The 14469-nt window shown below is 39.4% G+C and overlaps 1 protein-coding gene across 2 annotated transcripts in view; it reads left to right on the forward strand.

Moving 5' to 3' along the window:
- Window positions 1–6168: 6168 nt before the first annotated feature.
- The window catches only part of LOC116267047 (protein CELLULOSE SYNTHASE INTERACTIVE 3), a 30019-nt gene continuing 21718 nt past the window's right edge, over window positions 6169–14469 (forward strand). The window contains exons 1-5 of one of the 2 annotated variants that reach the window (XM_031648595.2): window positions 6169–6279; window positions 6431–6517; window positions 6834–7014; window positions 7355–10439; window positions 10792–13336. In XM_031648595.2, the coding sequence (XP_031504455.1) occupies window positions 6953–7014; window positions 7355–10439; window positions 10792–13336 (5692 nt within the window). In that variant the 5' untranslated portion in view covers window positions 6169–6279; window positions 6431–6517; window positions 6834–6952. Of the gene's footprint in view, window positions 6280–6305; window positions 6518–6833; window positions 7015–7354; window positions 10440–10791; window positions 13337–14469 lie in introns of those variants that run through there. The other variant, XM_031648596.2, reaches the window with a different exon arrangement.

Here is a 14469-nt window from a genome sequence, read left to right on the forward strand (position 1 = left end):
GACTGGGTTTTCAAAAAGTTGAGATCTTTCAAATATCTTGAAAGAGGATAGGCATAGCACGCCCAAGATGGGCCGCTCTAATTCAATGTTTTCTTCTTTTTAATTGAGCTTTAATAATCTGGTTTAAGATTTTTCACAATAGAGAATTGTGCTTCAAGGGGGCCCCTTTAAAAATGTACCAACTCTTAAGTTTGTCTAGAAACTTGTTAAAATCATATCTTTAAACTGAACTACTATTGAATTGCTTTGTTTTAGATTATTTGATTCTTTACTAGAATTACTTGAAATAATTCTAAGGAAGGAAGAGAGAGAGAGAGAGAGAGAGAGAGAGCCAAAGGGGTTCTCCCTAAATTATTTGGCTCATTTTTTAGTGAAACCAATGTTCTCATGGGACCTACCTAGCCCACACGCATGGGCAAGATGAGTTTAGATTCAATCAAGGTGCATTGTGACTTTGGATGGACTCTAATTTTGATAATTTTTCAGTATAAATTTTATGTAATTCTAGTTTGAATCCTGACTGAGTGCAATTTAATTTCTCAGTAAATCAAATTATTTTAACATTTTTGAGCGGGATCATGCGATCATGTACTCTGAATTACGTAAATTGGCTTGAGATAACCTTAAATTTAAGGTTATTGTGATCCATAATTAATATTGACATTTTAATCCATAATTTCAATATTGGAGAAATTAACTAAGTTAAATTTTTAACTTACCTTAAGTTAGGATTTCAAACCCAAGTTGAAATTGTTTTTGTGTTAATTTTGGACTTAACTTCTTGGCTTTGGTCCTGATTGATCCTAGAAACTTATCTTATATATGGTTTTGAATCCGAAATCTTGTTTCAAACTTGTTAAGAGATTTGATTTTACAATTCAAGATTCTAATTTGAATTAGAGTTGAAATTGTGATTGATTTTTAGATTCAAGTCTAAGATTGATTTTGATAGGCATTGAAGTTGGTTACTTCAAATTTTGCCTAAAATATTTTGTAAAATTTCTAAATTACCGTTGTGAAAATTGGGGGTGTTAACAAGTACCTAGCGACGTCCTATTTCAACTTAGACAAAAAAAAATTAATGTGACAAATTTTTTTTTAAACTGATTCAATGTTTTTTATTCCGTGCACTAAAAAGGATTTAAGTCAAAGTGATAAATTCTTCTTTTTCTTATTGGGGACAACATTAAAACATAATTAGTGGGCCCCATTCATGCACTAAAATTTTCATACATAAAAGGGTGCACACAAATCAATCTCAATAATTCCCCTCCAGCTACAAAGGCGTGTAATTCAAAGCCTTTTGATTGAAGAAGGGGCAAAAGTAGGTGTATTTCTTTATGGCAAATTTGAATTTAATTACTTTTCAGCTTACATGTGGCTCTGTGTGTGTGTGTCAGTGTGAGAGAGAGAGAGAGAGAGGGGGGGGGGGATTAAATAACAAGATGCCATTACATGGGGTAGTGTACTGTATGGTTGAGCATTGGCAATTGAATTATTAATGGCAGAAATTAATTAAATACTAAAGTTGGTGGACCAGCAAAGACAATAACACACTCTCTCTTTCTCTCTCTTGCTGAGTCCGATTTCGCCTCTATAAATATAACGTGGACAAGATGCCGCTCTACGCTCGTCTAGTCTTCTTCCATCGGTTAATGTTGCAGTTGGTATTCGCAAAGAGGCGATCTGTTTCCCTTCCCATCCTCTTTCTTGCCCTTGTCTTGCTGCTGTCTGTGGCTTTTGCACGTGAACTGGATGACAAGAAAAGTATGTTCCTCTCTCTAGTCTTCCTTTACTTCCCTTTCACCTTAAAACCATTACCCAGCAAAGCCTCACCCGTTAAGTGACACTCGATGTCAAACAACAAGCAACCACACCACAATTGTCACCGAGAAAGATGGATTCATGGTTGTCTCTAAACGGTGTTTGGTATTTGGGGACTCACCAGCTAGACTTGTCCTGTAGATTGGATCCCTTCTCCTAGAAGGACTCGGGGGACTAAAGTACACCTTACTCTTCTCTTTTGTCGCTCCCTGCCCTTGTTCTTTGTGATGCTCATAGGTACAAAACCCTAATCAATTTCTTTTTACTCTAGTTTTGAGCTTAAGTTTACAAGAGTAACTAGATTATATTTTGCATCTCAATGTGAAGGAGAACGAAAAAATGGATTTCATTCTTCAGTATGAATTATTGCTTGACGTGCTTTGGTTTTAAGTCATGGGCTAGGCTCTCTTGAAGCAGCCACTTCTATACTGTCATACTTATAGACCTGCTAACCTGCATCCATGTTACAGGAACGGCTGCAAGGGGAGAGATGTTTTGAATATACTATATTCGTCTTTTGACCATGTCAATATCAGCCATATGTTGGTTCAAGCTGAAAAACTAGATGTCTGTAGCATGTTGAACCTTGCACATATGTTGGTTCTGGTTAACTCGCTTCACCTCTATTATGAAACTACAAACGTAACTGAAAATTTGGATTTGATTTTTGTTTTAGTTCTATTTTCTTATGTTTCTTCTTTTGGATTTAGAAAAATGTGATCTAGCACTTTACTTGCTTATATTTAAATTGATCCGCCGTGTCAAATATTAATTTAACAAGGAAACTAAAAAAGTGATGGTAGCTCCTGCTTGTTGGCAAGCTCGCTTTCTTTGAGTTACAAGATCTCGGAACTTCCGTAATTTTAGTTGGTTTTCTGAATTCAATTGTGATAAACTGCAACATGCAGAAATTAAATTTCCAGTTCATGATGATCATTGGGCAGGTTGCTTTGCTGTTTTGAGAAACAGAATCATAAGCTAATGCTTTGGAGGAAGCTTCTTAAGGTTCATGATGATCATTGGGCAGGTGGTTTGATGTTTTGGGACACATAAGCATCAGCTAATGCTTTGGAGGAAGCGTCTTAACCACAATATTTATTATATATATGTTCTATCCTGGTTAATGAAAAGTATATGAGTCTGTTGTACGTATCTCATGATGGCAATTTTGTATGTGTTAGGGTGTATTTCAGATGTACTAAGCCTTCATGGATATTCAAGACCAAGAAAGATGACACGAGGGAAAATTTTGTACATAATCTTTTCTTGTCTTGCTTTTTTTTTTCCTCTATGATATAGTAAAATCGACGATGGCCTTCTATACAACTGCCAAAACCTGACTTAAGTTCGATATCTGTAACTTGTGTGAGCCGAGATGTTCTTGAAGGTAGCAGAAGCTGAATTGAGATGTCTATCTAAAAAACAAAATTGTCTTAAACGTGCATCTATCGTGATATTCGAACTCGTGTCGAACCGACTAGCTGGGCTCCATTTAGTAAAGAGATAAAAATGAGATCACTAGGCAGGATGAGCTTATGCTATACACCGGAGGCACATACAGGTTGTTAGCTTGCAGTACCGAACACAAATAGCTGATTTAATTTAGTAGGCATATAGGTTAATAATTTTTTCTTTTGGTAGGGAATATTGGCAGCTACCTGAAAACATAGTTTCTTAACAAATACATGTGTTTAATTTATTTATATATACGTGCAGAAAAAGGCTTATTCACTTTAATTTACATTTTCGCTTTGTGATTGACATCATGAACTACCAAATGCATTATCATTTAGCAGAAACATGACATCAAAATTTAGCAGATACATTTTTGTATTATCCTACCCTTTTTTCGCCCTTTCATTGCCCTTGTTGCTCAATTATGTGGAAAGAATTATAAAAATAAAAAATACGCTACTTGCGAAACAGCAACCAGTCACCAAGGATAGTATGAAACTAAGCATGAACGAAGTATTAATTAGGTTTACATATATTGAAAAAGAATTGGACATACAATTGACTTCTCTGACCACACATCAAGGCACATTGACTGAACATCATAAGTTCGTAGACATTCAAACAGGCCGTTGACTTAAAGATCATACAGCATCCAAAATAGCGTAGTTCAGATACTCCAAGCTTCAGGATCATCTACAGTGTGTAGGTTGTGCTAAGGTACATATCTCCAGGTATTTGCAAAAAAATAAACAGGTCAGCAGGGCACTATCATTTCCATAACAAACCATCGTTTAGCATTCATTGTTTGCTTCATCGTGAAGTTGCCTGTTGATATTCCATGCACTTAATGCAGCATGAACCCAACTATGCTGCTTTAGTAAATGAGTGCTAAGCTCCAGCTACCCCCCTTAAGCTTGATTAAGCTCAAATGAGCTAGCTTTGCTGGTTGTATGTCCTTTTTCTTGATTTGGTAGCGATATTTAAAAACTGAATATCTTCCTGCTTAAAATGTGTATTTAAGTATAAATGGCTAATATCACTATAAAGAACTTGACGATAAAAAAACCTAGTTATCATTCATAACAAGTAACACACGAAAACGTCAAGGTTTTCAGATCGATGCATGGTTCATCCATATGATTGGATTGATTGAAAACAGCACAAAGTCCTGCAAGAATTTGAAAAGGAAGTCCAAGACGCTTGACGAAGTGAATGGTAGGAAGCACTCATGCCTGAACCTATATAGCTCAAAGAATTAATGAAGAAACTGAACAGAGAAATGAAATGGCAGGGTTGCAAATATAGTTGAGTTCATTTAGCTCAATGAACATTCTAGGCTCTGAAACGGGTGACAAACAAACCAAATAACAAAAAAATGCAGGAACGCTTAAACGACGTGCCACAAATTTCCTCTCACACCATTAACAAAACCGACATGCCACCCTTTTTTACTAATAAATGAAGGCTGTTCGATTAGACCGAATCGGACGGCGCATGCTTCTGTTCTCGGATACATTGGAAGCGCAATACATTCCGGCTCTCTATATATAATAAAGGAAAATTGAATGGCACTTACTTTTTAGAGTCACACAAAACTTTTATGGTGACTAATTTTTAGAGTCATCCAACTATTTAATCAAAGATGTTTGATCTGTTATAATGGACAGTTAAAGAAAAACAAAAGAAAAAGTTGATAGATATTTTGGTCATCTATTTTAATTAACATTTTTCCTTGTAAATTGATGACCCTGGTTAAATTAACGAAAGTCATCATTCAATCAAAAAGTGTTTTAAACAACATGTGAACCTCTTAATCTATTTATAAAGAAACTAATTTAATATAATTCAAGTTTTAGTTCAACTTAACTTTGTAAAAGAATTTGATCCTTCTACTATCAAAATTTTGATGTTATAAGGGTTGATCATTTTTAGTTATTAAAGAAACATTATTAAAGTTTAAAAAATAACTCACTTAATATGTGTTTCTCAACAAATCACTCTTCAGATCCTATCTATAAAGTTAGATTGCCAAAAAAACTACTTTAATAATTACAAGGTGGCAAATGTAAGGTTATTTTGCAGAAAGCTTGACAAATTACTATGTTGCATTTGAAAGAGTAAGTTTACATTTGACAACTTAGAGACACCAAATTGATCAAATAACTCTATACACACTAAATCTTTGCAATCCAAACACGTCAGGTTATTTTTTGGAGGCAAATTACAAGGTGGCAAATTGATCACTGCAGCCATTTTACCCATTTTAGGTTCAACTTTTGGACAACCTAGGGATTATTGAAGAATATAGAAATCTCTGTGCTTAAAAGGAATCAGATGCGTGAATTTGATTACATAAGGATTTTAATGTTGACCTATTGACCGTCTTAGACTTCCTTGCTTCATCAAGTTTGATAAAGCCATTAGAGTTTATAAAAACATCTTTTTTACAATTTTCGACATTCTGCACGGCGTGTGCGGTCAAATTTCTTAAAAAAGCTGAAAGTTAAGTCCCATAGTTTGATAGTAGAACTCATTTCCCCCTTATTATATACAAGTTGCTGATATATTCATTGATACCCGTTTATTGAAAAGCATAATCTATCAAAAGTTTACAAATCTTATACCAAATACAGCATGGTAAAAACATTCGTAAATTAAAATTAAGAAAAAGTGAGTTGTTTGTACGGTTCTTGCTGTGCCCGAGATGGGGGGGGGAGTGGGAGGAGGAGAGGGGCGATTCAAGAACAAATAAAAGGAGCAGCGAGTTTGGATATCATAATCTGCGGATACTAAAGGAAAATAAAATAATAATTTAACTCTGCGACCCGCAGTCAGAGTGACTGTCCTCTTTCTCTCACTCTTTCTCGTTTGTCGTTCTCCGTTTCAGTGATCCTACCTTTGGTAATTCCAAACAGGAACTTGGGAAGCTAGCTCACTCGCCCTCTCTAGGCAAGCATTCAGAAATAAAAAGAAAAAAGGACTGCTGTGCTTTCCTTTGATGTATGTCTTAAACTCCGTTTGGACACTCTATCACTATTTTATTCTCTCTCTCCCTCCCTCCCTCTCCCTCTCTCTTTTGATCTGTGAGGCTCTTTTTTTTTCCTTGCTTTCCTTCTTGACAAATTTCCGTTTTGGCTGATGCGTTTTCTAGTTGAATGCCACCTGAGTGCGCTCTACCAATCTCCGGAACAATGTGAAAAAGGACCACCCAGCAAGATCTGACGCCACTTCTCCTCTGGTAATCTTCCTCTCTTGCGTTCTCCATCTGTTCTTTTTTCTTTCCCTTTCTTTAGTTTCTGTGTGTCTGCGTTTGTGTTTGGTCTTCTCTGGTTGAAAATTTAAAACCCCAGGGCAATTGAGGTTTTTTGGGGGCCTTTTCTGTCCTACTGTTGTGCATTGTGTTCTGGGTAGATCTGTTTGCTTGATATTTATTCCTGATTAGTGGATCTTCAATTCACTGTGTCAAGGATGTCCACTGTTTCTGCTCTTTCCTTTCTCGATCCGGGGATGCTGACGAATTTAGCATTTTCCCATTTGTTTTTTCTCTGTGTCAGGTGGGAAGGATTTCAAGGTCGGCTCTCTACTTCATCTGGGGTTTTCTCGTGGATTATTGCGACTGATGGTATTGTTGGGATCTTGATGTCTGTTATTTGGTTTGGTTGCGTCGTAGAAAATGTCAAAACTCCCTAATTCTGCTCCTCAAGAATCCAGATCTACTCCAACTTCTCGACCGAGGTACTTCAAGTTCTTCTCTGATTCTAATGCTTTAGTTTGACTACGAGTCTAGAAGTGGATTTGCGGTTTCTGGATGTCGATCCGTTGAAATGAACATTTGCTGTTCTTGATTAGTTTTTTCAGTTGGGAAACGATGGACTTGATCTAACATTCTGTTCAAAATTGGGGCTTTGGTGTTCCTTTGGTCCCCGAAAATTATTTTTTAGAAAGAGTATTTTCAATTCCGTGGGTTTTGATGCACTAAATTAATGACATCTTTATCCCACGTATAAAATTTTTAGATGTTTGTGAAGCAGCAGTGTTGAACTAATGAGAGTTGGATCTGTTTTCACTCTTTTAGGGACCTGAATGAATCAGCAGCGGGAATGGAGGATCCAGATGGGACCATCGCCACAGTTGCTGAACTCATTGAGCATTTACATGCCAACATGTCCTCACCACACGAGAAAGAACTGATCACCTCGAGGTTGCTGGGTCTTGCTAAGTTAAGAAAGGATGCTAGGATCGCCATCGGATCCCACTCCCAAGCGATGCCTCTGTTCATTGCGGTGCTGAGGAATGGTACCTCAATTGCCAGAGTGAACGTTGCACTGACTCTTAGTGCATTGTGCAAGGAAGATGACTTGAGAGTGAGAGTCCTTCTTGGAGGATGTATACCACCATTACTTGCACTGCTGAAATCCGACGCATCTGAGGCAAGGAAAGCAGCTGCAGAGGCAATCTACGAGGTTTCTTCTGGAGGATTGACGGATGATCATGTTGGCATGAAGATCTTTGTAACAGAGGGGGTGGTGCCTACTCTATGGGATCAGCTTGATCCGATGATCAAACAAGATAAGGTGGTTGAGGGATTTGTAACTGGAGCTCTAAGAAATTTGTGTGGTGACAAGGATGACTATTGGCGGGCTACACTTGAGGCTGGCGGGGTGGAAATCATTGTGGGACTCCTCTCTTCAGACAACCTGGTTGCTCAGTCCAATGCTGCTTCGCTGTTGGCTCGCTTGATGTTGGCTTTTAGTGACAGCATTCCTAAGGTTATCGAGGCTGGGGCTGTTAGGTCCTTGCTTCATCTTCTTTGTTGTGACAATGACATATCTGTTCGTGCTAGCGCATCTGATGCTTTGGAAGCTCTCTCCTGTAAATCAAGCAGTGCTAAGAAAGCTGTGGTGGATGCCAATGGCATACCTGTTCTAATTGGTGCAATAGTGGCTCCTTCTAAAGAAGCCATGCAGGGTGGGTGGGGTCAGATCCTTCAAGATCATTCTGTGCATGCCTTGGCAAACATTTGTGGTGGGATGCCATCTCTTATAATGCAACTTGGTGAGATGTCCATATCATCTCGAATGCCTTCTCCTTTTACTGATATTATTGGTGCCCTTGCATATGCTCTTATGGTTTTCGACGAAAGTTCTGGGAAATTAGAACCTTTTGATGTGATGCAGATCGAAAGCCTCTTAATGAAGCTATTGAAGCCTCGAGACTCAAAGTTGGTTCAAGAACGCGTTTTTGAGGCATTAGCTAGTCTTTATGGCAACAGTTATCTATCGAGGGGTCTTACTCATGCAGAAGCAAAGAAAATGCTTGTTGGATTGGTTACTATGGCTGCTGATGAGGTGCAGGAGGACCTCATACACTATTTGACGAACTTATGCTCCGGTGACATGGGTATCTGGGAGTCCTTTGGGAAGCGAGAAGGCGTACAATTATTAATATCATTGCTTGGTTTATCAGGGGAACAGCATCAAGAATATGCTGTCACTTTGCTCTCCATCCTGACCCTTCAGGTCGATGAGAGCAAATGGGCTATAACAGCTGCAGGTGGCATTCCTCCACTTGTACAGTTGTTGGAAACTGGATCTCACAAGGCAAAGGAAGAGGCTGCACATGTATTGTGGAACTTGTGCTCCCACAGTGAGGATATCCGTGCATGTGTTGAGAGTGCTGGGGCTGTTCCATCACTCTTATGGCTGCTCAAAAGTGCTGGTCCTAAAGGACAACAGGCTTCTGCTATGGCTCTTACGAAGCTTATAAGATATGCTGATGCAGCGACTGTTAACCAATTGTTAGCATTGCTTCTTGGAGAACTGCCAAGTTCAAAAGCCCATGTTATTACCGTGTTGGGTCACGTACTTACTGTGGCTTCACACAGAGACCTAGTGCAAAAAGGTGCTCCTGCTAATAGAGGGCTCCGCACACTTGTTCAAGTTTTGAATTCTTCTAATGAAGAAACCCAAGAGTATGCTGCTTCTGTTCTAGCTGATCTCTTCAGTATGAGACAAGATATTTGTGGAAATCTTGCAACTGATGAAATTGTTCATCCATGCATCAAGCTTCTGACAAGCAAGACCCAGGTCATTGCTACTCAGTCAGCTCGAGCACTGGGTGCACTTTCCCGTCCGGCAAAATCCACAAATAAGATGTCCTACATTGCTGAAGGTGATGTGTATCCGCTAATTAAGCTAGCTAAAACTTCGTCAATAGATGCTGCTGAGACTGCAGTTGCTGCTCTGGCCAATCTTCTTTCGGACCCACAAATAGCTGGGGAAGCTATTGTTGAAGATATTGTATCACCTTTGATAAAAGTTCTCAGTGAGGGTACTATGGAAGGAAAAAAGAATGCCTCACGTGCACTGTACCAATTACTGCATCATTTCCCTGTTGGTGATGTGCTTACAAGTATTGCTGAATGTCGTTTTACAATTTTTGCACTTGTTTCTTTGTTAGCTGCAACCAATGTAGAAGGGGCTGATTCATCCGATATACTTGACGTGCTTGCTTTGCTGGCTAGAACTAAGCAATGTGTCAATTCATCTTACCATCCATGGTCAGCTCTAGCAGAATCTCCATCTGGTTTGGAGCCACTAGTTCGGTGCTTGGCAGTTGGTCTTCCTCCTGTGCAAGACAAGGCAATTGAAATCCTTTCTAGGCTATGCAGCGACCAGCTTGCTCTTCTTGGAGATTTATTAGGTAGAAGTACACAGTGTGTGTTTTCCCTTGCTGAGAGAATTGTGGAATCATCCAGTTTGGAAATCCAGGTTGGTGGGGTTTCTCTCCTCATTTGTGCCACAAAGGATCACACTAATAATGTGGTGGATTCACTTGATGAGTCTGGATGCTTGAAACAGCTAATTTATTCTCTTATTCAAATGGTGAAATGCCACTCACTTCCAGGCACATTACAATTTAGAAGAGCAGAGTCTGAAGTTGGTCGGGCAACAGGAGTTGTCATGGATAAAAGTGCACAATTTCGAGAAGGAGATGACTTTGAGGCTCCTGATCCAGCAATTATTCTGGGTGGCACAGTATCTTTGTGGTTGCTCTCTTTAATTTCTTCATTTCATTTAAAGAGTAAAACTGTAATCATGGAGGCTGGTGGACTTGATGTCCTGTCTGATAAGCTTACAAGTCTTACACAGAACTCACAAGTATGTTCTGCTTCTATTTTGCTTATCCATTCTGAATGCGATTATGGTTTCTGGTAGAATTATTTATGTACAACGATAGCAAGTGTTTTCTCCCTTCTGTTCTGTTTTTCCTTTTCGTTTGATATCTCTTTTCGTGCTCTTATATTTCTTTGGCAAAGTTCAAATAAATATCTATGGAAGATGAATCTGAGGAGGGTTTTGCTTTCATGCTTCCTGTGAAATACAAATTTTTCATTCCAGAACCTTATTTTCATGCGTACCAAACTGATTCCAAAGATATCGTCTGTTTATAGGTATACTCTAGCTTTATTTGGAAGTAGTTTAACGTGGCTGAAACTGTACTCTTTGGTAGGCACAAGTCGAGGATAGTGAAGGAGTGTGGATAAATGCTTTACTTCTGGCTGTAATGTTCCAGGATGAGAATGTATGTCTCTCTCCTGCCATCATGCGGATAATACCTTCTCTTGCCTCACTGCTCAAGTCTGATGAAGTTATCGACAGATATTTTGCTGCTCAGGCTATTGCAAGTCTAGTTTCTAACGGAAATAAAGGAACACTTCTTGCTATTGCCAATTCAGGTGCTGTTGGAGGACTGATAACACTTATTGGTACTATTGAGTCAGATATGCTTAACCTTCTTACGCTGTGTGAAGAATTTTCTCTGGCACATCATCCTGATCAGGTTATACTTGAACGCCTCTTTGAGATGGAAGATGTGAGAGTTGGAGCTACTGCCCGTAAATCTATACCGCTGCTGGTGGATCTCCTGAGACCAATGCCAGATCGGCCTGGTGCACCTCCAATTGCTGTGCATCTCTTGGCTCTGTTAGCAGAGGGAAGTGATACAAACAAATTGGCTATGTCAGAAGTAGGGGTTCTGGAAGCTTTGACCAAATACTTGTCATTGAGTCCTCAGGATTCTACAGAAACCACAATTTCTGACCTTTTCAGAATTTTATTTAGCAGCCCTGACTTGCTGCATCATGAAGCATCACAAAACTCTTTGAACCAACTTGTTGCGGTCCTAAGGTTGGGATCAAGAAATGCTAGGTATAGTTCCGCTAGGGCACTTCAGAATCTGTTTGATGCTGAGAACATCAGAGAAATGGAAACAGCAAAGCAATCTGTCCAGCCACTGGTTGACATGCTTGATACTGGATCTGAGAAGGAGCAACATGCTGCTCTTATTGCTTTGGTCAAATTATTTTCGGGAAACACTTCCAAAGCTCTTGCTCTCATGGAAGTGGAAGGCAGTCCACTTGAGAGCTTGCACAAGATTTTGTCTAATCCTTGTTCTGCGGACTTGAAAAAGAATGCTGCTGAACTTTGCTTTCTCCTATTTGGAAATGCTAAACTTCGAGCACTGCCAATTGCAACGGAATGTTTGCCTCCTCTTATATCACTTATGGGTTCAAATGTGAGTGAGGTTGTACACTCAAGTGTTCATGCTTTCGAGCGGCTGCTGGAAGACGAACCACATGCAGAGCTTGCAGCTTCATTTGAAGTGGTGGACCTTCTCGTTGGCTTAGTTTCTGGATCAAATTATGAACTTATGGAGACTGCAATTAGTGCTCTTATAAAGTTGGGAAAGGATCGTCCACATTGTAAACTTGACATGGTTAAGGCAGGGATTGTTGAATGTTCCCTTGAGCTACTTCCTGTTGCACCTAGTTCTTTTTGCTCTTCCATTGCAGAATTGCTCCGTATATTGACAAATAACAGTGGAATTGCAAGAAGCTCAACTGCTGCCATGATGGTGGAGCCTCTTTTCTTACTTTTGCTTCGTCCAGATTTTAGCATGTGGGGTCAACACAGTGCCTTGCAAGCACTTGTGAACATTTTGGAGAAGCCTCAAAGCCTTGACACTTTGAAGCTCACACCCAACCAGGTTGTTGGGCCTTTGATATCATTTCTTGAATCTCCTTCCCAAGCCATTCAACAACTTGGCACTGAACTTCTCTCACATCTTTTAGCTCAGGAGGATTTCCAACAGGATATTACTACTCAAAGTGCAGTTGTGCCTCTTGTACAGCTTGCTGGGATTGGAATTCTGAATCTACAGCAAACAGCAGTTAAAGCTCTTGAGAGTATTTCTATGAGTTGGCCTACTGCTGTTGCAGATGCTGGAGGGATTTTCGAGCTTTCTAAAGTTATCATACAGGAAGATCCTCAACCACCACATGCTTTGTGGGAGTCATCTGCATTGGTTCTCTCAAATGTTTTGCGTTCTAATTCTCATTACTATTTCAAAGTTTCTCATGTAGTCTTGGTTCGAATGTTGCACTCATCTCTAGAAGAAACTGTTACTGTTGCTCTTAATGCACTGATTGTTCAAGAAAGAAATGATGCATCTAGTGCTGTAGTCTTGGCAGAGGCTGGTGCAATAGACGCACTATTGGAACTTCTAAGATCTCATCAGTGTGAAGAAGCTGCAGGAAGATTACTTGAAGCTATCTTTAACAATGCAAGAGTGAGAGGAATGAAAGTATCAAAATACGCAATTGCTCCTTTATCTGACTACCTTTCGGATCCACAAACAAGTTCTCAGCCTGCAAGGTTATTGGCAGCTCTTGCACTTGGCGATCTATTTCAGAATGAAGGACTTGCAAGAGCAAGCGACGCTGCATCTGCTTGCAATGCATTTATACGTTTGCTAGAAGATCAGCCTACAGAAGAAATGAAAATGGTAGCTGTATGTGCATTGCAGAATCTGGTTATGAACAGCAGGACAAATAGGCGATCTGTTGCAGAAGCAGGGGGCATATTGGTAATACAAGAGCTGCTCATGTCTCCAAACTACGAAGTTGTTGGGCAAGCTGCATTGCTCATTAAGTTCCTTTTCTCTAATCACACTCTTCAAGAATATGTTTCCAATGAGTTGATAAGGTCCTTGACAGGTAGGTCTTTTTCTTGTTCGATTTGGGTTTTGCTGCTTTTGTCTTTTGGGCATCATCTACCTGGACATTCTGTTGGTTGTTATGCATTCTTGTCGCGTTTGTTTTGTGTATGTGTTATAAAGTATGGGGTAATTCGTTACAGTTTTGACAACATTGCTCTACGCCTCTACCCAATTCTGGAGATCCAGAAGTTGCAGTCAGTATTTTCTAATCACTTACGTGAATGAAGAGGGAAAATCGTGGAATTATCTATCCTTTGCCAAAGACTTTCAAGGATGATAATTCGTTTTATCTTCCTGAGTCCAACAAAAAATTCTTGAAGTCAATGAGAATCCAGCCAACCCTTACTAAAACCTTTATTCCACTTGCTGAAGAACTTTTGCTGTCACATTCACCAATGATCACCAGATGTATTTTTGACAGACGTGAAACCCAAAAGGTCTCCTCAATTTCATTCAGGTGCCGCCATTTGCAAAGACAAGCATATCAGTTTCGAGTTGTCTAGTCTCTTAGAAGTCTCCAGAATCTGCTTCTGCAAGAAGAGGGGATGAAAATGTGAGGCATAAAGCTTCATGTCCAAAAATGGGTGTAACCATTAATAAGATAGGGTTTTATCCTTAATAAAAAAATACTATAATACCCTTGTACTTAACGGGTATTTGCAGAATAGGTAAATAATGTGCAACTAACTGGATTTGGTCCAAATCCAAAATACAAAAATACCACAATTCTTAACATCCTCCCTCAAGTTGTACATAATGTTGAATCATGGACAGCTTGTTGTTCAAGAACCAAAACCTATTCTTTGTGAGCCCTGTTAAGTTTGTGCGCCCAGGATCGGGTCTGTCCAGACAACCCGATCCAATTCTTTTATACCCACACGCCCAAATATACTAGGCGGTGGCATACTTGTAATTTTTTACATATTTTTGTACAAACTGTTGTAATCTGATTAGGTTATCTTAATAACAGTGATTAAGGATTGCAGTGTGGTTTTACACGCCAACTGCACCTTCTCTTCCATCGGCTTCTACCTTCTCTACTCAATCACTCTTGTTTCAGGCCGGAGAGACACAGATTTCTGAAAAATCTTACATGGTATTAGAGCTAGCTTGAGCATCGTCCTCCGGTAA

The sequence above is a fragment of the Nymphaea colorata genome, chromosome 13 (assembly GCF_008831285.2).
Source record: "Nymphaea colorata isolate Beijing-Zhang1983 chromosome 13, ASM883128v2, whole genome shotgun sequence".
NCBI classification, from domain to species: domain Eukaryota; kingdom Viridiplantae; phylum Streptophyta; class Magnoliopsida; order Nymphaeales; family Nymphaeaceae; genus Nymphaea; species Nymphaea colorata.